Source organism: Ostrea edulis, chromosome 2, assembly GCF_947568905.1.
Source record: "Ostrea edulis chromosome 2, xbOstEdul1.1, whole genome shotgun sequence".
In the NCBI taxonomy this organism is placed as follows: Eukaryota; Metazoa; Mollusca; class Bivalvia; order Ostreida; family Ostreidae; genus Ostrea; species Ostrea edulis.
This window is the reverse complement of record NC_079165.1, coordinates 96192981-96217030: the sequence shown is the minus strand read 5'-3', so window position 1 is coordinate 96217030 and position 24050 is coordinate 96192981. Positions and strand designations below refer to the sequence as shown.

At 36.3% G+C, this 24050-nt stretch overlaps 1 protein-coding gene across 8 annotated transcripts in view; it reads left to right on the top strand.

The window, feature by feature from the left end:
* Nucleotides 1-6222, top strand: part of LOC125678124 (monocarboxylate transporter 9-like) — a 14560-nt gene extending 8338 nt beyond the window's left edge. For 7 of the 8 annotated variants that reach the window (XM_056155668.1, XM_048916280.2, XM_056155665.1 and 4 more), the window contains 6 exons: nucleotides 1242-1567; nucleotides 1662-1805; nucleotides 1916-2968; nucleotides 3090-3380; nucleotides 3490-3615; nucleotides 3711-6222. In XM_056155668.1, the coding sequence (XP_056011643.1) occupies nucleotides 1303-1567; nucleotides 1662-1805; nucleotides 1916-2968; nucleotides 3090-3380; nucleotides 3490-3615; nucleotides 3711-3922 (2091 nt within the window). In that variant the 5' untranslated portion in view covers nucleotides 1242-1302 and the 3' untranslated portion in view covers nucleotides 3923-6222. Of the gene's footprint in view, nucleotides 1-482; nucleotides 797-1241; nucleotides 1568-1661; nucleotides 1806-1915; nucleotides 2969-3089; nucleotides 3381-3489; nucleotides 3616-3710 lie in introns of those variants that run through there. The other variant, XM_056155666.1, reaches the window with a different exon arrangement.
* The last annotated feature ends 17828 nt before the right edge of the window (nucleotides 6223-24050 follow it).

The window sequence follows — 24050 nt, the reverse complement described above, 5'->3', positions numbered from 1 at the left end:
CGAGTACATTATATTAAACCTGTATCATTGTGAAATATAAATATTTAAACATTATATACAAGTTAGAAGCAGAGATCCATCATAAGGATTATGGCATCAGCAGTACTCGTTTATCAGATTTGACAAGACATGGGAGTTAATGTACGTGTTCATTGTACAAGCTATGTTGACGGGGTTGCGGTGACGCAGACTAATACATGTATATATTTGAAATTCATTCTGTATTACCACACTAAATAATATCGGGAAGGCGCGCAAACTATCGTGTCGTTGAACCCGCCCTGTGTGTTCAAATGTATACCTGTGATTCTGTAGCAAACATAGTCCAAGAATTTAATATGTCTGCTTCATTTTGAAGACCCAGTATATGCACCGTATGCCGTGTAATGCACACACACACACACACACACACAGAGAGAGAGAGAGAGAGGATCATACAATTAAAGAACCCCTATTTGATCGAAGAACAATGCGACTTTTTGACGTCACATTATGCTCGACCGTCTGTAAATTACCGAACAATTATTAGTCCACTACATGCTAAAACCATCTGGTCGAGTATTATATACCAAATGCGGTAGAAGACGATCACGCGTTCATCACGCGGAACGTTTTATGCATTAGGTCAATGCCGAGACACTGAAACATTTTAATAATGAGCTCGAGTATTCATTTCTGTCAGAAGTAATGCGCCCTAAATTTTTTGTACACAATTAACTTGTGAAACAAAGGGTGTAGTATTCCGCAGAGAGGTTTAGAGTTGTAAGCGGAATAGTTCGTGCACTGACACCTCATCGTACGAGTTAAAAGTTTTTCATCTCTTCTGTTCCAATTTAAATTACTTTTTATTTAAAAAGGATTGATATATAGAATTCATTACTTCGAATACACACGGATAAATGGAATTAAAATATATAGTTCTTTGTTTCCCCCTACTGATGCATAGAGAAATTTAAACAAAAGATGAAAAATGAATAATTTTCCCGTTTACCATAAATTACCAATTGAAATGGCATCTAAGCTTGTTGCTTTAAATTGTTGACGTTGTGAAGAATTTGAAATCATGAACTGGGTAATACCGTAATGTTATTAAATGCCAATTTAACAGTGTTAAAAAGAGAATTACCGATTTCTATCGTTGGAGACTGCATTATCGTTTCCAAAGAAGTCAGCACGTCCCTTGTGAATCATTGAAGTTTAGTACGGAAAGTTAATCTAGCATCTCTTGTTTCTCTTCATAGGTTGTTTTATGATGTGAAGTGACAGCTGGTTGACGGTGTCAACCCAAAAAGCATCGAAAAAATGACAGGAACAAAATTTTTGGATAATGTCAGTGACAAAGACATTGAAATTGAACCAGAACCCGAGCCTCGGGCCAAGTCCAGGTGCCCGGATGGGGGATGGGGTTGGGTAATTGTGCTGGGGGCTTTTGTCTGTAACGTGATCGTAGACGGAATCTGCTTCACATTTGGCATATATGTGCAGGACATCATTGATTTCTATGGAGCAGACGAGTCTAAAAGCGTCCTCGTGGGATCCCTTCTAGTGGGATGTTACCTAATGGCAGGTTAGTGTACATATTTGAGACACCAAAATGGATGAATGTGACGATATCTGTACAACAGGGAAGTGGACGTTAAAGTTTTTGCTTCATTTTTCAGGACCCGTAGTGAGTGCACTTGCCAACAAGTTTGGATGTAGAAAGGTTACCATTTTTGGCAGCCTCTTGACGTGCCTTGCTCTTCTGGTGAGCACATGTGCACCATCAATAGAAGTGCTGATGTTCCTGTATGGAGTCGTCGGAGGTTCGTTATCATATCCACTCTCTTGTGTTCAACATACATACTGTACATACATGTAATTTAACGTTTCTTATAGGAAAATGACATCTAATCAAAAATATATTTATTTGTAGGCATTGGAATGGGGCTGATTTATTTGCCTTCAATTGTCATCATTGGCTACTGGTTCGAACGCAAGAGGGCGTTCGCAACAGGCATTGCCGTCTGTGGTTCTGGAATAGGGGCATTGATCTTTGCCCCAATTAACAGACAACTGCTGGAGGAGTATGACTGGAAACAAAGTTTGGTGATTGTTGCGGGTATTGTGTTAAATTGTGCTGTATGCGGAGCTCTCTTTAGACCGATAGCCTCAGTCTCGAAAAAACGAATGAAAAGAGGCATTGTGACTCGTGGATCCATCATGAAAGCTCTAATTGCAGAGAAAGAACGTCAGAGAACAATTTCAAACGGATCACTTGACAACTGTATTATAACAAAAGACAATAGACTCATCAAAATTGATAAGATTGACCTGAGAAATAAAAGTGTTTCTTACATCAATAAACTGAAAAAAGAACTTGGGTTTAGCTCTGGAAGTTTGAATCGCAGTAAAAACAGTCTGATAATAACCCCCGTCGGCTATAACAATAATATGATAATCAACATCGTTGAGAGTGTTCCTTCGACTCCTGTGCAGGAAAAGAGAGACCTAACATCCACTCCCATTCGATCCTCCCGTAGGAAACGTGACTACGAGAGAAGGAGGGACAGTGGGAATGGCAGTTCACTTGGTGTGCAAGACAATCCATCTCCCGAGAACTTGATGGAAATGTTGGAAAAGGATGAGGCTGGATTATCCAGACAGTCAAGTGTTGTAAGCAGAGTGAACGAAGAGAGCAGCAATCTGTTAGACCCCAGTTCTATTAAACAAACTCAGTACTTGGGGCGCAGCTCAGGAAGTGTGAGGAGTAGCGCTAATACCCATCTTTCACCTGAAAGTTTGATGACGTCACTGAACTCCAGTGTCCGGTTCGCAGGCGAGGTGACCATTGATGAGATTGAGGAGTATTCATCACAACGGGAACTACCCGGATGGTGCCTCTACATCTCCAACCTTTTTGATCTCAGCTTACTCAAAAACAAAGCGTTTGTTCTCTACGCATTTACCAGCTTTCTTAGTATGTTAGGTAAGATTCCTCCACCGAAGGAAAAACAAGCGATGAAAATAATAGGAAGAGGATAACATATTATCTCATATTAAGTACAATGTACCTATTAACGTTTAACTGCTTTTTTTTTTTTTTTTAGGATTCTTTATTCCTTATTTCTTCATTCCCATGAAGATGAAAGACACGAGCAAAGGGCAGGAAAACTCCAGTATTTCTGATGATGGCACCATGTTTGTTCTCTCTATTCTCGGGATTGCTACAACAATAGGTCGTGTTTTAATTGGATGGGTAGCCGATCGACCTTGGGCGAACACCTATCTTATCAACAACGGGTCACTAGTTATTGCTGGAATTGTCACTGTCGTCTGCCCTTTCTTAGAAGGAAGTGCACAGATGACAATTTTTGCTGTAGGATTTGGATTTTTCACAGGTTTGGATCTAAAAATGTTATTGAGGAAGCTAATTAACACGTATTTTGTTTGCTGAAAAGTGACAAACCTACCAGACATTATTTCTTACCAATTTTCTCTTATTTTCAGCTGGGTTTCTTTCTCTTCGATCCATAGTCCTGGTGGATTTAATTGGACTAGATCGTTTGACGTCATCATTTGGCTTACTCCTAATGTTTCAGGGAATCGCGTCCATTGCAGGACCTCCATTAGCCGGTAAGGAGACACGAGTTGTTGTTTTTTTTTTTACACACTTTATTTATAGTGTACATATCTTTTTGATGTTTTATAACTGCACGACTTTGTTGCAGGTCGGATGATGGATAGCACTAGCAGTATTGACTCGGTGTTTTATCTGTCGGGATCACTGTTAACAATGGCTGGTATTTTCGGTTGTTTTATGCCGATGCTGAAGTCGGGTGACAACCACATACAGTATGAAGAGGAAGAGATGGTTGGTTATCCAATGAATTCAGAGTTAGAAATGATCGAGCAGGTGAAACTGCCAGACACCAGAATGTAAGCAGACATGTTTTCATTAGGAAACAAAACTTTTAAAAGTATGTGGACATTTTGTGCAGGGAATTTTGGTGCTGATTGTCTGCAACTGACAGCGGGAGGGAGCGTCTCCTTTTAGACATTTTCTGTGACCCTATGGTCAGAAGTCGACTTTAAATGGGATAAACTGAATGTTGTGCGTTGACGTTGTACAAATTTGTGTTGTTCCTATCCAGGTGATTATTTTGTGTGCGAGGTAAAATAGTCCAAAAAAAAAAAAAATATATGAAAAAAATAAGTGCCACATCAAGAAAGTTGGTTAGTCTTTCAGTGTAAAGACTAGATGTGCGATGTCACTGCTTATTAAGGATCTCAGAATATTGAAGGAGCGAGTTTCACTGGACCATAAACAATGTTAGGAAGTATATAGTACCTACAAGATAGTTTTTCAAACTATAAAAGATGTTGTGTTGGTGATTTTTGATATGATCAAACTTCTTGTATAATGACAGAGCTGATTGTTATTCCCGTTTGGAGACTGAGAATGGCAGATTGATCATTTTTATAGGGATTATCTTTTCTAGTGCTATACTCTTATTCGTTTCATTAATTTATATAGATTTAAAACCCTGCTGTATTTTTTTTTTCATGTTGATAATAAATGGCTAACGATATTGTACACGATGGAGAAAAAAGTTCGGTTATATTGTCTATATACCGATTTCCTGCTTATTATTGCGCAGTGCTATCTGTGAATGTTCGCATAATGATATCGCAGTTAAGTGCTATGTTTGTTATATTTTTTTACCTAGTATTCCAAAGAATTGTTTAAGCAGTGGACAAGACAATTGATGGATTTGAAAAGTTAAAGTGCCTTTGCATAAAATAACGTGCAATACGCATCGCTTATCTCAACAAATTTATACATAAGTACCTGCTCATATGATCAATAGTGTTAAGGGGGTATGTTCAATGCTTTTTAAATGATGTAGTTCATTGTAAAGATGTATTTTAACTTCAATTTCGTTTTAAATATTTTTTTAACTTGAAATATTGTTAAGAGATCGCTTAACAATACTTTGTTTTCATCATAATGGGTGAATATTGTCAGCTTTTACCAACTCTTGAAATACGAAGTCAGTTTATTCCATATATATGTATATATGTTAACTTTTTTTTAAAACCATGCCTCATATAAAAATTCATTGGAATGTCCAGTTCTGATATGTATTATATACGTTAAAAGTTTGATAATTAAGGGCACAGAGACTTCATTTGTTTTGTCTGCTGTCAACCCTGTAAAGAAAAAAATAATGATATTATTGTTGTGTATTATTATATTAATTGGCTTCGTCAAGGTGGTGTTGCTGAAGTATTAAGTGGTTTTATTGCTAGGATTGATAACTACAGCTGCTTCAAGATATAGCTTTGACACTTGTGCATATTCATTGTTCAATACCTAGTAACTACCTTTGTTCATACATTTGCTGGTCAGTATAATTTGGAGAGAAAAAAAGAGCTTTTGGTGACCTTGACGGTTGTGAGCGATATGTTTTAATTGGTGGATCCAACATTTGTGTGAGTGTGAACATGTCAGGATTTCATATATGTAACCCATATTTTGTGAACATGGGTGTAAAATTTGTGAAAGTGTGATTTTTCTCGTGTGGAAGAATGATGTTTTGAAGAACTTGTCCCACGGTTATATAGATGTATATAGAGCTGACTTTGAAGTCAAAAAAATTATATAGGGCATTTATGAATTGTGTTATTGTGCTGGTGTTATAATAAATCATGAAAAAATAAAACGATAACTATAAATATATGAACTTTGAGAACATGTACATGTATCGTTGTAAGAGTTTCATTTTACAGATGCGTCACGCACAACAGGAAGGGTTCACAAGCATTACGGGCGGATCCATGGTTCTGTAAATGTATATTTTAAATGTAAATTGAATTTTAGGTGATTGTTAGATTGAACTAGAATTTTATACCCGGTCCGCCCACACTGCTGTTTAAGATACTTATTTTTATTAATTTTTACTGTCTTCTGACTAAATACATTTTAAGTGTTGATCTTGCTATTGTAGGTAAGTGGATGTGTTTAAATGTTAATTGAATAGGATATATAAGAATCAAAGCAATTGAATTAATCCACATTGGTGCACTTTCTAAAATCGTAAAATGTGGACAATGAAAAGAACATGGCGAAATCTAGTTTCTGTGTTTTGTATAATATGATGTCACTTTGTGATGCAATTTCAATTTGTTTGTGTACATCATATCTGTTGCCATATATATTAAAAGTTCTACAAAGACAAATAGTTGAGTCTTTATACGCATGACTAAATGTGATACAGTGATGTCAGCGTCCGGATTTCCTGTTTCTATTTTCTCTCTCGCATCAAGCTGAAACTTATTGTGTTTGATTACTCTAATTTTATACATTTCGACCTCTTTTGCAGGGCTTTTGCCTGTTTATATTTGAAATTTTAATGTTATAGGGAAAATACATGGTTTGTCCATAACTCTTCCCACAGTTTTGAGCTGAAAGTTCTAGTGAGCTTTTCTGATCACCCGTCGTCCGTCTGTCTGTACAAAACTACTTCTCCAGAACCACTGGGCCAACTCCAGGGCGGGGCCAGACTTTATGTGTGCTGCTTATGTGTAAAACTTTTAAAGAACCTCTTTAGCGTTATTGAAACTAAATGAATATTTAGATTGAACAGATAGTCCTTAACCAAAATTTTAAATTCCATGATCCTAAGGGTAGGGGTGGGGACAAAATGGTCATATGGATTGAATATATTAATAGTTGAATATTTTTATTTGAAAATTCTTTTCAAATTTGGTATGAAGCATCTCTTGGACAAGGGGGACATAAATTGTAAATAGAGGTTCTGACTCCAGAACGGGGTATATATGGTGTATATGTGTTAAACTTTTAAAAAATATCTTCTTTAATGCTATCGATACTCTAGTATTTAGAAGGACTAGGTAGTCTTTTACAAAAATTGTAAATTTCATGATCCCAGCGGGTGAAGGTTTAGCTTCCAGAGTAGAGCCAAAATTATTGTAGTGATAATTGTCTTTATCATTTGATTGATTGATTGATTTCAAGAATATTGTTTTACGTCCCTTTCGAGAACATTTCACTCACATGGAGACGTCACCACTGCCGGTGAAGGGCTGCAAAATTTAGGCTTATGCTCGGCGCTTATGGCCATTGAGCAGGGAGGGATCTTTATCGTGCCACACCTGCTACGACACGGGACCTCGGTTTTTGCGGTCTCATCCGAAGGACCGCCCCCATTTAATCGCCTCTTACGACAAGCAAGGGGGTACTGAGGACCTATTCTAACCCGGATCCCCACGGGATCTTTATCATTTGAAAGCTAGGTTTAACTTTGCTGATACGGTATAATAACTAAATTATTTAGGAAAGGCAGAAAGTGACGTACCAAAATTGTGAATTTCGCAAACCCAGGGTTTGACTCGAGGACGGGTACAAAATATTGTGTTTAACTTTGTTACACATATTTTATGTAAAGTCTTTCATCAGTATACTGCAGTAGGTGCTATCAGGGGCATTTAAGTTTTTTAAGAACATATCTTGTTTTATACAGTTGCTGAATATTAGAATTTAGTTTAGATATGCAGAACAGGAAAGTTTTTCAAGATTTAATTGCCCTTAGCACTAGTGAAATTATAATACCCGGTTAACCGTTATGTCACGCAGGCCTCTTGTTTACAATACTGTGTATAGTCGTATTCTAAAACACCATCTGAAATTATACATGTATATATTCTAAAATGATTATCCTGGGTGAACTTGGTACACAACTTTAAAGGAGTTTAGGATTATCTGAAGGAGATATAATAACTAGTTTCTTTGTCTACAATCCACAATATGGCATCACGTGTCGTATGATTCATTGTTCGCTCCACACTTATAGAAACTGCAAGCAATCGAAAATTCTGCCACGCCAACTATCTGTTGTCGATGTATTTATATATATAAGATGTAAAATTTAGGAAGGTTGTGAGTACGAGCTTCCCCTTGATGCACTTAACATCGTACGATGTATACATGTATATGCTCGACCTTCCACTTAAGAAATATAACCACTAGAGAAAATATTGAAGGATAGCCACGGTGCAATTAATCCACCCTTTAAATGAAATCACATGATGAAAGTTTTTTAATCCAATTTCCTTGTTTACGTTGTTCATTCGGGTGCAAATTCATGAATTGCTTCGAAAGGGTGTTTCTGTTTGTACAACCGTTTGTCTAAGGTCAGTTTCTATGAAAAATTACAAAACAGGGGTCATATATAATGTAAATCGGTCAATCAAATATCGGTGAACTACTTTGATTGTGGACATCTGATGTCATGTCTTACACTTCATCTTTTGACCAGACCAGTTTACCTCCCTTGTGTTGTGTAATTTAAAAAGAAAATCTCACAATTATTTCTGATCTTATGAGAACATTACATATAAGATGAAACTGAATGAGCAATACGTGCACATATACAATAAAAAAAATTTTTTAATTCGTATTTTGGTAATAACTCGACGATTCATATAACCTGCTAGGTGAGAATCATGCGTGTATGTGAAAAAGTAGGCTCTGACGTATACACATGCGTTATGTAGATGACTATTGGGTGATACCTTTTTTTACACGTCTCATTTTTCCTGTGCCATTGATCACAAACTCAGAGTATGTACTAAAATACATTTTGAAAGTATTTTTTACCCAAATCATTCTATGGTGCATTGCCATTTCAATACTTATAAAGAACTATCACTCCCGCTGAGATAATAAACTACATAAATCATTTATGGGCTTATTCAATTATTGATATGAAAGATATTCTCTTCGATGAGAATATGCCCAGGAAAGTCTTGTATAGTATCATTGCTTGAGAGGAACCATAGAAATGTAAGGAAAATGACAATTACATTACAGCAGGATTTTGGTTTTAAAGTGGATAGCTACACCAAAATTGTATCTAATGTCTCATTAAAGCAGCTCTTACGAAGCATCCATGGTTTCACCATCGAGAGAGTGATACAAGCTTTTGGTGGTGTTTCTTGGGAGGGGGTGTGAATAAGATGTTTTAAAGTCCTTTTGCTGTAATTTGATGCATGTCTTGCATGATATAAATTTCTAATAAAAACACGACAAGAAGGTGAAAAATATTTTTTCTGTTTTAAATTGAAAACGTTCTTTGTTTTTTGGTGTGTTTTTTCATGTACGGATCAAATCTTCAAACATGTCAACGGGGAAAAAAATATATTAGTCAAACATGTTTTTAAAGAGTACTGGTATTGAAATGAAAGGAATAAAGTTCAGAAATATTGTAATTTCTTTTGAATTTGAATCAAACCCGAGGAAAAAGTTCCGATACCGCTAATATTAAACTATACTAGAAAAAAACACAACCCCCTTAAGAAATCCAACAACGCCCCACCCCTACAAAAAAGGACTTAGAGAATGACCCAATTAGAAGCATCCAAAGTTTTCATCATATCAAATTGGATAAGGAGATTTCTTCATTCAAACTGGTTCAAGCTGTATATAGAAATAACAGGAAGTAAGCACTACAGCATATTTGTGTCACTTTGAAGCAAATGCAGCACTCACGTATGTTTCAAAAACAAACATTGCTTCATTTTGCAGAATGTACATAGCATCCTTTAAAGGGACTGACTCACGATTTTTCGCCATATTTTGGTGTTTTCTTTTCCATTTTCAATGACCAAAGTCTAATGTAAATTACAATTTCAATATCTCACTGGTTGTTTTTAAACATAAAAAGATTCGAGTCTTTGTTTACATAACACAGAGTTAAGACTAAAACGATTGCTCTTATCCTTGCATTCAGAAGGTCAAAATTTTGGCTGTCAACATGAAATGGGTTATATTTTTGATATTTAACATCAAAAAGGAAAAAAAACCTAATATTTTGTTAAAAAAAAACTTGAACCAGTCCTTTTAAAGCCATTGCACATAAGGTCCGACTATGCAATGACATGTATTACAGAAAGATAAAGATTCAGAGTATGACTGTATCTTTTGTATGAAAGAGGTTTTTATACAATATTTGACCTGTCTGGGTGAATTTATCAGTTTTGACATAATTACAGATAGATTACTTAGTTGTTTTACGTCCCATTCGTAAGTTTTAAAACTTATATAGTGACGTAGTTGATATGTTAAGTGCCCTAACTTTTGACCTATGTATGGCTCTGAGGGCCGCATAGCATGGACGTTAGAGATAAGCCAGGCTTTTGGTGAAGGAACGGTCACTGCCTATGTTTTATCGTGGAGCCGAGATCGAGAATAGAGGGCTTTAACCACTTATATCAAACTCATGGTTGAGCGTGTGACATACAGCAGATAGTATGAGGGCCACATTGAGGCCCCCAGTGTGTCCAGGGCGAAGATTTGGTGGGGGCCCAGGGACAAAGCCCCCAAAAGCTCTTGTGTTTTACCAATGAAATCACATATTTTTCGTGCTTAGAAATAGGGTTTTTAAACAAAAATTATTTTCTTAGGTGTATTATAATGCCAACTCACCGTGCGCACTTGGACTGACTTTAATTTTCTTCTACGAATTGTGTTGTTTACCTATTTTTGTTGTTTTCGACTGTTATATATGGGACAATGGTAAATGTTACCGATAACAAAGAATATCCGAATGTCTATTACATGCACATATATCTGATGTACATTAAAATGATACATTTGCTGGTGAGGGAGATTTATGATTTGAAATTTAATGACTAAATGGACATTTTGCCCCCCCCCTCTCTCTCTCTCTCTCTCCCTCTCTCTCTCTCTCTCTCTCTCTCTCTCTCTCTCAGCAAATGATTTGTACGCAGCTGTGTATTTGTGTATAGACAGCTACAGGCCTGGATAAATTAAGAAACCGTTAGGATAAAATGGGTCCAGGAATATTTACAGTTTATCTATGTCAAAGTTAAAACATAACCCCATATCAACTGTAACATGCTTCGACCTTCTCCGTTAAGTCGAGAGAGGTTTTTCTCGATTGGTTGAAAAGGTTGAGGCGTGTTCCGACAGAGGCCTAAATACGTGAATCTAAGTGGAAAAGTGATTCAGTTTTATAAGCAGATTTTGAGTTGTAAGAAACAAAAGATATAGGACTGGTATATATGGTTTAAGTGCATAATTATACATTAAAGTTCAGTAAGTAATAAGTACTCAGTACTTCTATATGGTAAAAAATAAATATTATCAACTTTGTGTCCTCCTTATCCTTATTTCTCTCCACACCAAAAATTAATCGGGGCTGAACATTACGTAGCTGCAATAATGTAGCCCTATCCAATTTTTTTTTATTCTGACGTTTTCGGGATAGGGCTACAATTCCATAGGATCTCCGTAATGGTGCAAAATAATTTTATGAATAACCGATAATAAACTCTGTGTATTAGTCCCAAATGTTGTTTACACCAAAAGGAGTACCAACTTTGTACTCGGGCATGTCTAATAAAGGTGTTTTTCATTAAATATACTGTACAGCATGCAAAATTCTTCGTCTGCTCCGCCATGCTTGTTATCGCGAGATCTCGTAGGTGGATCTAATGAAAAACCTAAACATTGACAATCAGCGCGAAAATGTAGTTACTCGAGCCACTTCGACAAAGAAAGGAAAATCATATTGTTGCAGAAAGAATTTACACTCTGCTGTTCGGTTTTTAACTTGATATTAAATTCAAACCTTTTCAATACCGACGAAATAGCTTTCGCCTCCATACTTGTCCATTGCTGTAAATACTACCTTATATGGCATATGCAAATGACTTGACAATCGGAAGTTGAAACTTCAGTACATCAAACATGGCGCACAAATATGAATCGAGAAATTGGAATTTATCGAAATTGTTGAAAATGGTAGAATAGAGCCTCACAAATCTTAAGTTGCAGGTTGTAAATTTATATATTGACTAAGAAACATAGAATATCGTTTTATTTACGTAAAGAAAGTCAGGAAATGTTTAGAATGAGCGCAAATGTTGCGGGAGTGAATCACTCCCGCATTTGCACCATTATGGAGATCCTAAGGAGTTGTAGCCCTCTCCCTAAAAAAAAAAAAATCAGAGAGGGCTACATTATTGCAGCTAAACATTACGCTGTCCTCCCACTTATATTCCTATTCCTAGCCGCTGATTTGTTGGTTGACCATCCGACTGAAAGTCTCTTTTCCTTCTCAATTGTTCTTCTCCAAGTGGTCTTAAGCCTTTCTCTAGGGCATGTTTTCTTTCTGCTTTGCAGTCATCATTGCCTGCTCTCCTGGGGATCTATGTAAAGGTGACGATGACGACCAGTGATCAATCTCATAACTCCTATAAAGGTGAAGATAACGAACAGTGATCAATCTCATAACTCCTATAAAGGTGACGATAACGAACAGTGATCAATCTCATAACTCCTATAAAGGTGAAGATAACGAACAGTGATCAATCTCATAACTCCTATAAAGGTGACGATAACGAACAGTGATCAATCTCATAACTCCTATAAAGGTGAAGATAACGAACAGTGATCAATCTCATAACTCCTATAAAGGTGAAGATAACGAACAGTGATCAATCTCATAACTCCTATAAAGGTGAAGATAACGAACAGTGATCAATCTCATAACTCCTATAAAGGTGAAGATAACGACCAGTGATCAATCTCATAACTCCTATAAAGGTGAAGATAACGACCAGTGATCAATCTCATAACTCCTATAAAGGTGAAGATAACGACCAGTGATCAATCTCATAACTCCTATAAAGGTGAAGATAACGACCAGTGATCAATCTCATAACTCCTATAAAGGTGAAGATAACGAACAGTGATCAATCTCATAACTCCTATAAAGGTGAAGATAACGAACAGTGATCAATCTCATAACTCCTATAAAGGTGACGATAACGAACAGTGATCAATCTCATAACTCCTATAAAGGTGAAGATAACAAACAGTGATCAATCTCATAACTCCTATAAAGGTGAAGATGACGAACAGTGATCAATCTCATAACTCCTATAAAGGTGACGATAACGAACAGTGATCAATCTCATAACTCCTATAAAGGTGACGATAACGAACAGTGATCAATCTCATAACTCCTATAAAGGTGACGATAACGAACAGTGATCAATCTCATAACTCCTATAAAGGTGACGATAACGAACAGTGATCAATCTCATAACTCCTATAAAGGTGACGATAACGAACAGTGATCAATCTCATAACTCCTATAAAGGTGAAGATAACAGTGATCAATATCATAACTCCTATAAAGGTGACGATAACGAACAGTGATCAATGTCATAACTCCTATAAAGGTGAAGATGACGAACAGTGATCAATCTCATAACTCCTATAAAGGTGACGATAACGAACAGTGATCAATCTCATAACTCCTATAAAGGTGACGATAACGAACAGTGATCAATCTCATAACTCCTATAAAGGTGAAGATAACGAACAGTGATCAATCTCATAACTTCTATAAAGGTGACGATAACGAACAGTGATCAATCTCATAACTCCTATAAAAGTGAAGATAACGAACAGTGATCAATCTCATAACTCCTATAAAGGTGAAGATAACGAACAGTGATCAATCTCATAACTTCTATAAAGGTGACGATAACGAACAGTGATCAATCTCATAACTCCTATAAAGGTGAAGATAACGAACAGTGATCAATCTCATAACTCCTATAAAGGTGAAGATAACGAACAGTGATCAATCTCATAACTCCTATAAAGGTGAAGATGACGAACAGTGATCAATCTCATAACTCCTATAAATGTGACGATAACGAACAGTGATCAATCTCATAACTCCTATAAAGGTGAAGATAACGAACAGTGATCAATCTCATAACTTCTATAAAGGTGACGATAACGAACAGTGATCAATCTCATAACTCCTATAAAAGTGAAGATAACGAACAGTGATCAATCTCATAACTCCTATAAAGGTGAAGATGACGAACAGTGATCAATCTCATAACTCCTATAAAGGTGACGATAACGAACAGTGATCAATCTCATAACTCCTATAAAGGTGAAGATAACGAACAGTGATCAATCTCATAACTTCTATAAAGGTGACGATAACGAACAGTGATCAATCTCATAACTCCTATAAAAGTGAAGATAACGAACAGTGATCAATCTCATAACTCCTATAAAGGTGAAGATAACGAACAGTGATCAATCTCATAACTCCTATAAAGGTGACGATAACGAACAGTGATCAATCTCATAACTCCTATAAAGGTGAAGATAACGAACAGTGATCAATCTCATAACTCCTATAAAGGTGACGATAACGAACAGTGATCAATCTCATAACTCCTATAAAAGTGAAGATAACGAACAGTGATCAATCTCATAACTCCTATAAAGGTGAAGATAACGAACAGTGATCAATCTCATAACTCCTATAAAGGTGACGATAACGAACAGTGATCAATCTCATAACTCCTATAAAGGTGAAGATAACGAACAGTGATCAATCTCATAACTCCTATAAAGGTGAAGATGACGAACAGTGATCAATCTCATAACTCCTATAAAGGTGACGATAACGAACAGTGATCAATCTCATAACTCCTATAAAGGTGAAGATAACGAACAGTGATCAATCTCATAACTTCTATAAAGGTGACGATAACGAACAGTGATCAATCTCATAACTCCTATAAAAGTGAAGATAACGAACAGTGATCAATCTCATAACTCCTATAAAGGTGAAGATGACGAACAGTGATCAATCTCATAACTCCTATAAAGGTGACGATAACGAACAGTGATCAATCTCATAACTCCTATAAAGGTGAAGATAACGAACAGTGATCAATCTCATAACTTCTATAAAGGTGACGATAACGAACAGTGATCAATCTCATAACTCCTATAAAAGTGAAGATAACGAACAGTGATCAATCTCATAACTCCTATAAAGGTGAAGATAACGAACAGTGATCAATCTCATAACTCCTATAAAGGTGACGATAACGAACAGTGATCAATCTCATAACTCCTATAAAGGTGAAGATAACGAACAGTGATCAATCTCATAACTCCTATAAAGGTGACGATAACGAACAGTGATCAATCTCATAACTCCTATAAAAGTGAAGATAACGAACAGTGATCAATCTCATAACTCCTATAAAGGTGAAGATAACGAACAGTGATCAATCTCATAACTCCTATAAAGGTGACGATAACGAACAGTGATCAATCTCATAACTCCTATAAAGGTGACGATAACGAACAGTGATCAATCTCGTAACTCCTATAAAGGTGAAGATAACGAACAGTGATCAATCTCGTAACTCCTATAAAGGTGAAGATAACGAACAGTGATCAATCTCGTAACTCCTATAAAGGTGAAGATAACGAACAGTGATCAATCTCGTAACTCCTATAAAGGTGAAGATAACGAACAGTGATCAATCTCATAACTCCTATAAAGGTGAAGATAACGAACAGTGATCAATCTCATAACTCCTATAAAGGTGAAGATAACGAACAGTGATCAATCTCATAACTCCTATAAAGGCGAAGATAACGAACAGGGATCAATCTCATAACTCCTATAATGGCGAAGATAACAAACAGTGATCAATCTCATAACTCCTATAAAGGTGAAGATAACGAACAGTGATCAATCTCACAACTCCTATAAGCAATACAAAATAGAGAGTTGGACAAACACGGACCCCTGGACACACCAAAGGTGGGATCAGGTGTCTAGAAGGAGTAAGCATCTCTTGCCAACCGATTACATCCGCCGTGAGCCCTATATCTTGATCAGGCAAACGGAGTTATTTGTAGTCAAAATCAGCGTGCCACGAACGGCAAACAATTGGCGTCAGACAGTATTTGACCCAATGATAGGTTGTATTGGCAAACTAGATCGTTATAACGACCATAGAATTTGCGAAATGCCTACTTTAAACGGGACTGTTGAAACCTCTGGACCATCAACTTGTTTGTCAGTAGCCTGACGCGATTACGCAAAACAAGCTCTTGTGTATCGAATCAGTAAAGAGATATAAACACCATATGCAGGAGATAATAGAATATTGCTATATAAATATAGTAATTTGACGATGGAGAAGCCCATCTTAAACTTAAAGTTTATCATAAATTTAAGTTGAGTTGTTAGTTTGCAGCTAATATATATTTTCAATAAAATATCTAAATATGAAGCAGAAGTGGACGACCCTGTGGTATCTTTTATTTCGAATCGACATATGAATGACAATTATTATTGTTAATAGATAAAACGTCGTCGATATATCTAAACGTCGCATTGAAGGCTACAGCAAGAGATTTTTTCTTCTCACGTAGAAGTTTTTGAATAAATTCTGCTTTATAAGAATACAAAAACATGTCAGCTAACAATGGAGCACAATTCGTGCCCATGAGAATTCCAACTGACTTCAGAGTACCTGTGCGTGGAATCAGAGTGGTGTTTAACAAATTAAGTTTTTGAATGGCTGATCACTAGATATTTCCGTTTTCCATTTTTGGTGAAGAAGCAACTGCCATGATGTCAAAAAGTCTAGTCTTTCAGTTATCGTGAGGAATGGTTATGTAAAGTGTTGAAAAGTCATACGTTTTTATGTTGTCATTTGAGAAAAGTTTTGCAATTTCAAGTTTACTAAAAGTTCTTTAGAATTTTTTGGAATCCACATTAGATTTACAACACTTCTTGCATATAAAGTGGCACAGTACGTTTGAAGTTTCTCCTTCACAGCTGTTAATATTCGGTGTTCCGCATCTATAGAGTAACACTGCTCTTACCAGCCTTTTAAACAGATGTACTTATAGGTCTTCTTCCCATTCCTCTGATGTTCCACATTTTCAATAGTCTATGCAATGCCCCTCTTGCTGTCTGCAACCTTCTGAATATTTTTGTCTTCACCACCCTCTGTATCCACCACAATACCTTAGTATATAAATTGATTCATACTTTCTACTTGCTCAATCTTTCCATTCCTAGTGTAATCCGTTTTCAATATTTTACATTCCTTTGCCTTCAACTTAAGACCAATTTTTTGCTGATTCTGGGGTTGATTTGTTGGGTTTTTTTAAATTAAGATTTCGAAACTTCAAAGATAAGATAGCAATGTCTTCTAATGATGTTCTATATGATTCCTTTCACCCTGGCCGTTGTTTTCTTACTCAATCTATTGTAAGAAGAAAAAGAAACCCGGATATATCGCACCCCTACGTTACACATCTGGAAACATTCTGATGTTTCATGCACATTCGAATCCCTCATAAATCCTTTGTACTGCACTAATAATCTTATTTAGAATACCGTAACTCTGCATAAGGATCCATAAACTTTCTCAGTACATCGACTCCAAAGGCTGAAAGCACTCTCAAACTCAAAAGAAATATGTGCTAATTGGTGCCCTCCATTGGTTTACTCTAAAAAGGATTTTGTTTTAAAAATGAATGTCCATTCCGTGGTTCCCCTTCCTGGTCTAAATCATCTTTCCAGAGTTTCCTGTCTACTCCTTTCTTACTCCTTTCTTAATCCGGTCAATAATCAATTTGCAGAACACTGCTGATAACTTGTAACAATCCTGTTACGTCACGCCAGTTGTTGCGGTACTTTAAATATCCCTTCTTAAACATTTTTACAAGGAGTCCTTGTTCCCATGTCTTTGATCAGATCCTTGTTCCCGTGTCTTTGGTAAGATCCCTGTTCCCATGTTTTGGTCGGATCCTTGTTCCCATGTCTTTGGTCAGATCCTTGTTCCCATGTCTTTGGTCGGATCCTTGTTCCCATGTCTTTGGTCGGATCCTTGATCCCATGTCTTTGGTCAGATCCCTGTTCCCATGTCTTTGGTCAGATCCTTGTCCTCATGTCTTTTGTCAGATCCTTCTACATGTCCACTAGTGTGTATGCCGTTGTTTCCATATCCGCTTTCAGTAGATGGTCCATATTGATCTATACCAGCGGTACTCCCACTCCTTGTTCTTGTCAGTGCTGATTTTAATTCATCTACTGTCAGTATTTCTTCCTTTTGTCCTCTTTTCCACTCTCTGATCCATTCTTTGTCTTTCATATGATGTCCTTTGTAGCTTGAACCTTCCCAGTATACATCAACGATCTTATTATACTCGTCCTTTACATCATACATCTACAAATGATTGAAAAATTCTCGAGAGGGACGTTAAACAAGATACAATCAATCAATCCTTTACATCATCAGAATCTTGCATTATCTGAAACTTGTTCCTGACCTCTACTTCGAGCCTTTCCTAATCTCACCACTGCTTAACTTTTACACATAAAATCTTTCTATTTCCCTCTCCTTATCTTGTTCATCAATTTTGAGACCACCGCGGTGGCCGAGAGGTTAGAGCGTTCGCCCCGTATGCGGAAGGCCGGGGTTCGAATCCCAGCCGCGACAGACCTAAGTCGCTAAATCAGGTAGTGACAGTTTCATCGCCAAACGCTCGACATCAGGTGTGAATATCACGGGTCCTCGGAGATGACCTTAAAAACGGATGACCCGTGTCACAGTAGGTGTACCCTCACTGCTCAATAGCCGTAAGCGCCGATTTGAAGCCCTTCACGGTCTTGGTGACGTCTCCATATGAGTGAAAAATTCTCGAGACACATTAAACAAAATACAATCAATCAATCCATGTTTCGCAACGGGTGGATTTGTTATGGAAAGGCTGCATACACGCGGTGGCCAAACGTCATTTTGATACAATTATTCTTGCGCAGGATACAATCGTGTTTTCAACGCAGAGTACAATCTACCTTAGCGGCACATTACTACAGACTGTGGATGTCCGTGAGGAGGGGCAAGAAAGTGGCTCATATTTTTCTTTTTATTTTACATGAAAGGTGAAGATAACGAAAAGTGGTCAATCTCATAACTCCTATAAGCAATACAAAATAGAGAGTTGGGCAACACGGACCCCTGGATATACGAGAGGTGGGATCAGGTGCCTAGGAGGAGTAAGCATCCCCTATCGACCGATCACACCCGCCGTGAGGCCTATATCTTGATCAGGTAAACGAATTTATCCGTAGTCAAAATCAGTGTGCCAAGAACGGCCTAACAATCGATATGAAACAAGTCAGACAGTATTTGACCCAATGATAGATTGTATTGGCAACTATGTACATAAAGTAGACGGATTTAGGATATTCTTTGTTATCACTTATCAGTAACATTTACCATATATACCAGTCAAACACAACGAAAAAAGTAAACAACACAATGTAAAATCAATCCAAGTACACATGGTGAGTTGGCATTATAAAACACTTTAGAAGCTTCTGGGGGCGTCGTCGCTTGGGCCCCACCAAGGCTTTCCCATTCTTTGCGTATACTTCATTTTCTTTCTGGCTGAGCGACCGAACGCCGTGTACCTGATCAAGATATAAGACTCATGGCGGGTGTAACCGATCGACAGGAAATACTTACTCCTCCTAGGCACCTCATCCCACCTCTGGTGTGTCCAGGGGTTCGTGTTTGCCCAACTCTTTTATTTTGTCTTGCTTGAAGAAGTAAAGGGGTATTTTCATACACTTTCAATATACGAGTACCATGCATTGAAAATAAATATATTAGAAAATTGTGGTGTTTTTTTTAATTGATGGTATAAATAAAGGGGCTTCACTCGTATGCGTATTATTTTATTGTATAAAAAGGTAGTAGTAACTGTGTCAATCTGTATTTTTGAAAATGCTAAATAAAATTTGAAATGAAATAGAGGAGGGAACTTTCGGGGTATACTTTTATTGACTTTTAGTTAAATTAAGATTCGATTCTACTTTATTCTTTTCTTTTGAATCACAAATTAATGTAAAGTTTGATTTAATGCTATTTGATAGCGCCACATGCAAGTTCAAACATTTAAGCTACGATTCGTTTTTCAATTCAATAAATTGATCACTGGTACATTAGGTAATAACAACTATATACATATACAAAGGAAGGTTTACAGGGTCACAAAATATACAAGTGTATACATTTGTATTGATAAAGAAATAAACATATACATGTAAGTACATTAGTTCAGGAAGAGCAGGCAGCACTAAAAAAAATTCCTAACAAACTTTACCAATGAGTTTTAAAATACCACATTGTTTGTATTCATTAACTCATTAAACTCTATAACGTTGGTGTTTTTACAAAACCTTTTTTGGGATTATTTTTCTGTCGTTTGGAAAAAAAAGTACATTCCATGACATAATGAAAATCGCAATACTATTACAATCACATATTGTACATGTCCTTAAACTTATTTCGTCCATAGCCTCACCAAAAAATCCAATCGCATCCCTAATGCAATTTACTATCTAACAAGAAATGGACAAGTACTTGTTCTGCACAGTCCGTGCGTCAAATCACGTAAACTGCCTATTCGAACTTATTTTTAAGAATGATTGTTATGCAGGTTATGTTTAATCATGACTGCTGTCATTCACGTAATGTGTGACGGGATGTGTTAAATGAACACTAAATGCGTCGCTTGTTTTCATCATCAAATGAATGATACTTTTACCAGTTTTTATAATTCATTGATTTTCACAAAGAAAAAAATATCGGTACATTTTTCTTAATTCAAAGAACGAATTCATGACGTTTTCCTAACAATTTACAGATAAGTGTTTTGGTACTGCAGGCAGATCCAGAAAAATAAATCCGAACAGGACTGAAGCCCCAAAATGGGGGAGGAATTACAAACCCCCTGTATTCACCATCAAATATTGAAAAAGCCGAAGTATATTTAAAAACCATACTTTATCCAGAAGGAAGCACTGAGCGACCTCCAAATGGATGAATATGATGACGGTGAGGGGAATAACCCCGCCTTTTAGAGTAATACTAACTCTCATTTTTTGTTGTCGAATATTTTTGTTGCAAAATTGTGGTTTACTATTTCAATGATAAAAAAAAATAAGGTTTACAAAATTTTTGTTATTAATATTTGTGTTAGTAATCTATCCAGAGGCTCTGAATGAAGTACAATTACAGTTGTCATCCAGTGCAAAAAATTGATTTCTATATGATGCTATTCAATAGAACTGAAATCTTTATTTTGATAAAATCTTAAACTTAATTTTGATTTTATCAATGACTATGGTTAAAATTACATACAAAACTATCGTAATAATACATTTTTATAACAAAATAGAATTTTCAGATTGAGAGATATTATAACTTTTAAGTATACAATATTAATAATACAAAACTTTGAATGTCCAATGACACAGTTCGTGCGCTAATTGTATTCATATTTTGAATTTCAATTTTAAAAAAAAACACAACAAAAACCCGATGCTATATGCCCAAAGACACGTATAAAAGTAGTTTGGAAAACACTTCAATCCTGCAATTAAGTAATCTAGATATCATTCACGTAGTCTCCCACACCACAATGCCCACACCCATGTGTGTTTCCTGCTTCCGGCAGAGTCGGTGACCTTCAGATCTAGATGTACTCAGCAGACACCACGTTGATCGTGCACTGCTGCATGGAGCTGCACATTAATGTGTACTTAGTGTTTGGGTTGTGTAGTGCGAACTAAATCAAGGTTTTATCGTACTTGAAAGATCGCTAGTCTGTTGAAAATTGAATACATTTAGTTTGCACTACGGTGCAATTCGCTTGTTTACTTTAAAAAATTGTGCCTTGAAAAGTGAATTCCAGTAACGTCCCTAAATTTCGTAATTAACTGATTCTCATTTGTAGTATTTCCATATATATATACATGTATATACATATATTCTAAAACCGATGTACACCGAGTTAAAGCTAGGGGATGTATGGAATTATAACGAAGTCAATACTTTATCAAATGAATGATCTATCTTCTTTTCTCGACAATATTTCCATACGACTGGAAATCTGAATCATCTTAATCATGGAATTATAGTGTTTACGATTAAGATGCCCTTTAATGCGTCTCCACTCTTGGTAGATTTTGTCAGAGTTTCGTACTTACTGAATCACACTCATTTGCATGATATCGTTTTAACCAATGAGAGTACATCTATATAAATGTATAGCAGTTTAAAGACTGTGCCATGTGTTCACACAAAACTATGCGAAACATTGTCCTTTGAAAAGCGTAAAACTTAAAACAATACAAAACAAATTATAAATGTTCACCAAAGAACAGATTCAGGGAATTCAACCAGTGGTTTACAGTGTACATACATGTAGTAAGCGAAAATTATTTCTTCATTTTTGGGAGTTGAACTATGTTCAATCTCCCTTGGTCATCACGCACTTTTCTGCGTAGTAATTTGTATTGATTTGTATAGTGGTCGTCAACGGGGGTTCTGTGTCAGCTGATTTACTCCTAGGTAAATCAACATAAACTATTATAAACATCCGCCATTAAATAATCCATGTAACTTTTCTGAATTAATCTAATTTTGATAATTGACATGTAAGTAAATGCAATGATATTGTATTCAAATCAATTTGAATACAAGATTTCGATCAAATTGATACTGATATACATAGAAAAATAAAAGATAAGGTTGAAAATTGTCGTTTGTAGCGCAGCGTCACCTATAAACATTGATAGGGAAACGAACGACAACTGCACACAAGACCTATTGACACCGTGGCGCGAAATATCGAATATGGTGCGAAACCTCAGAAAATTTACAAGAAATAACTCTACAACATTGTGTATGTGTATATATTTGGGGTTTTTTTTTAATGTGATATAAAAAATGCTTGATGTTACATGTATATTGAATTAAAACACGTCATTCCCAGTCAACAACTTTCGATCGGGATCGGAATACGAAATAAAATTTCTTATATCTGGTTGCAAAGTGAAACTGCTTCATGCTTCAAGTTATTGAATTACGTAGTAATTGCGTGTTACACATTAGAGAACTGTTCCTTTTAATAAAGAAAGTCACAAAATAGATACAAAATGAGTGTACCTTATTCATTACTGTTACCGAGCTTTCGTCGGCGAAAATCTCGAAATGGCGTGTTTCACTGCGCTTGATGACGGTAAGGTCCACATTTTCTACGTGAGTATTTTGATATTTGTTTATGAATTTTTTGCGCATACATGGTATGTCTCGGCTAGGAATAATGGAAACTTTCTCACCTATGTATGTAAAGACATATTAATCTCTATTTTTAAAAATGTAGAACACTTTTATCAAATGACAATGTTTGAAAACGCTTAGAGCCCCGATGTCAGAATTTCCTTTTCCAAGACATCAATATGTCAAATTCATTATCCTTTTCGAATAGTATGTACCATATTTTGTACCAGTTATCCATTTTGAATCCCCTATTACAATGGGATTTTGCTGCACTCTGTAATGTTTGAGTGGATGTCATGAGTGTGTGTCAAACAGAAATTTTAAGAGCATGGGATAAGGTGCTGCCATGTATTACTTCACTATCAAAGTTTAACCCAGTTGCCACAATGTTGAATTTATGCTGCAAAAAGGATTGGAAATTACTCTGGTCAAAACACATTGTTTATTTGTCTACAGTTTATTTGTCTACAGATGAAAGAGACATGAGGATTCTCCCTCATAAACTGGAAAAAAAATAGTTATGGATCTTGTACATGTATAGTTTATTAATCACTATAGATTTCCAGCATCACAAGTCTGATTCCACTATATGCTTCCCATACTGTCAGGTTCATTCACCCCTTGTTTGAGCCACAGTATAATATCCCAAATACCTTGGCAATGAATAACATTATTTGACTAGTGTTTCATTTTTAGCGGAGTTGCGATGAAGTCGAACTCGGCTTATGATCTGATGAAGTGCCTTTGGGCGGGCACGCATTAACATTTCATTTCCGCACCATAGCTCTTGAGCAAATTATAGGATCTCATTCAAACTTAGATGGATTGTCACCCTCAGTAAGATGAGGAAGCCTATCGATTTTGGGGTCACTAGGTCAAAAGCCAAGTTCACAGTGGCTATAAATAGACTGAAATTTGGAGAAAATTTTGTTTTCCGCACCATAGCTCTTGAACGAATCATACGATCTCAATCAAACTTAGATGGATTGTCACCCTTAGTAAGACCAGGAAGTCTATCGATTCTGGGG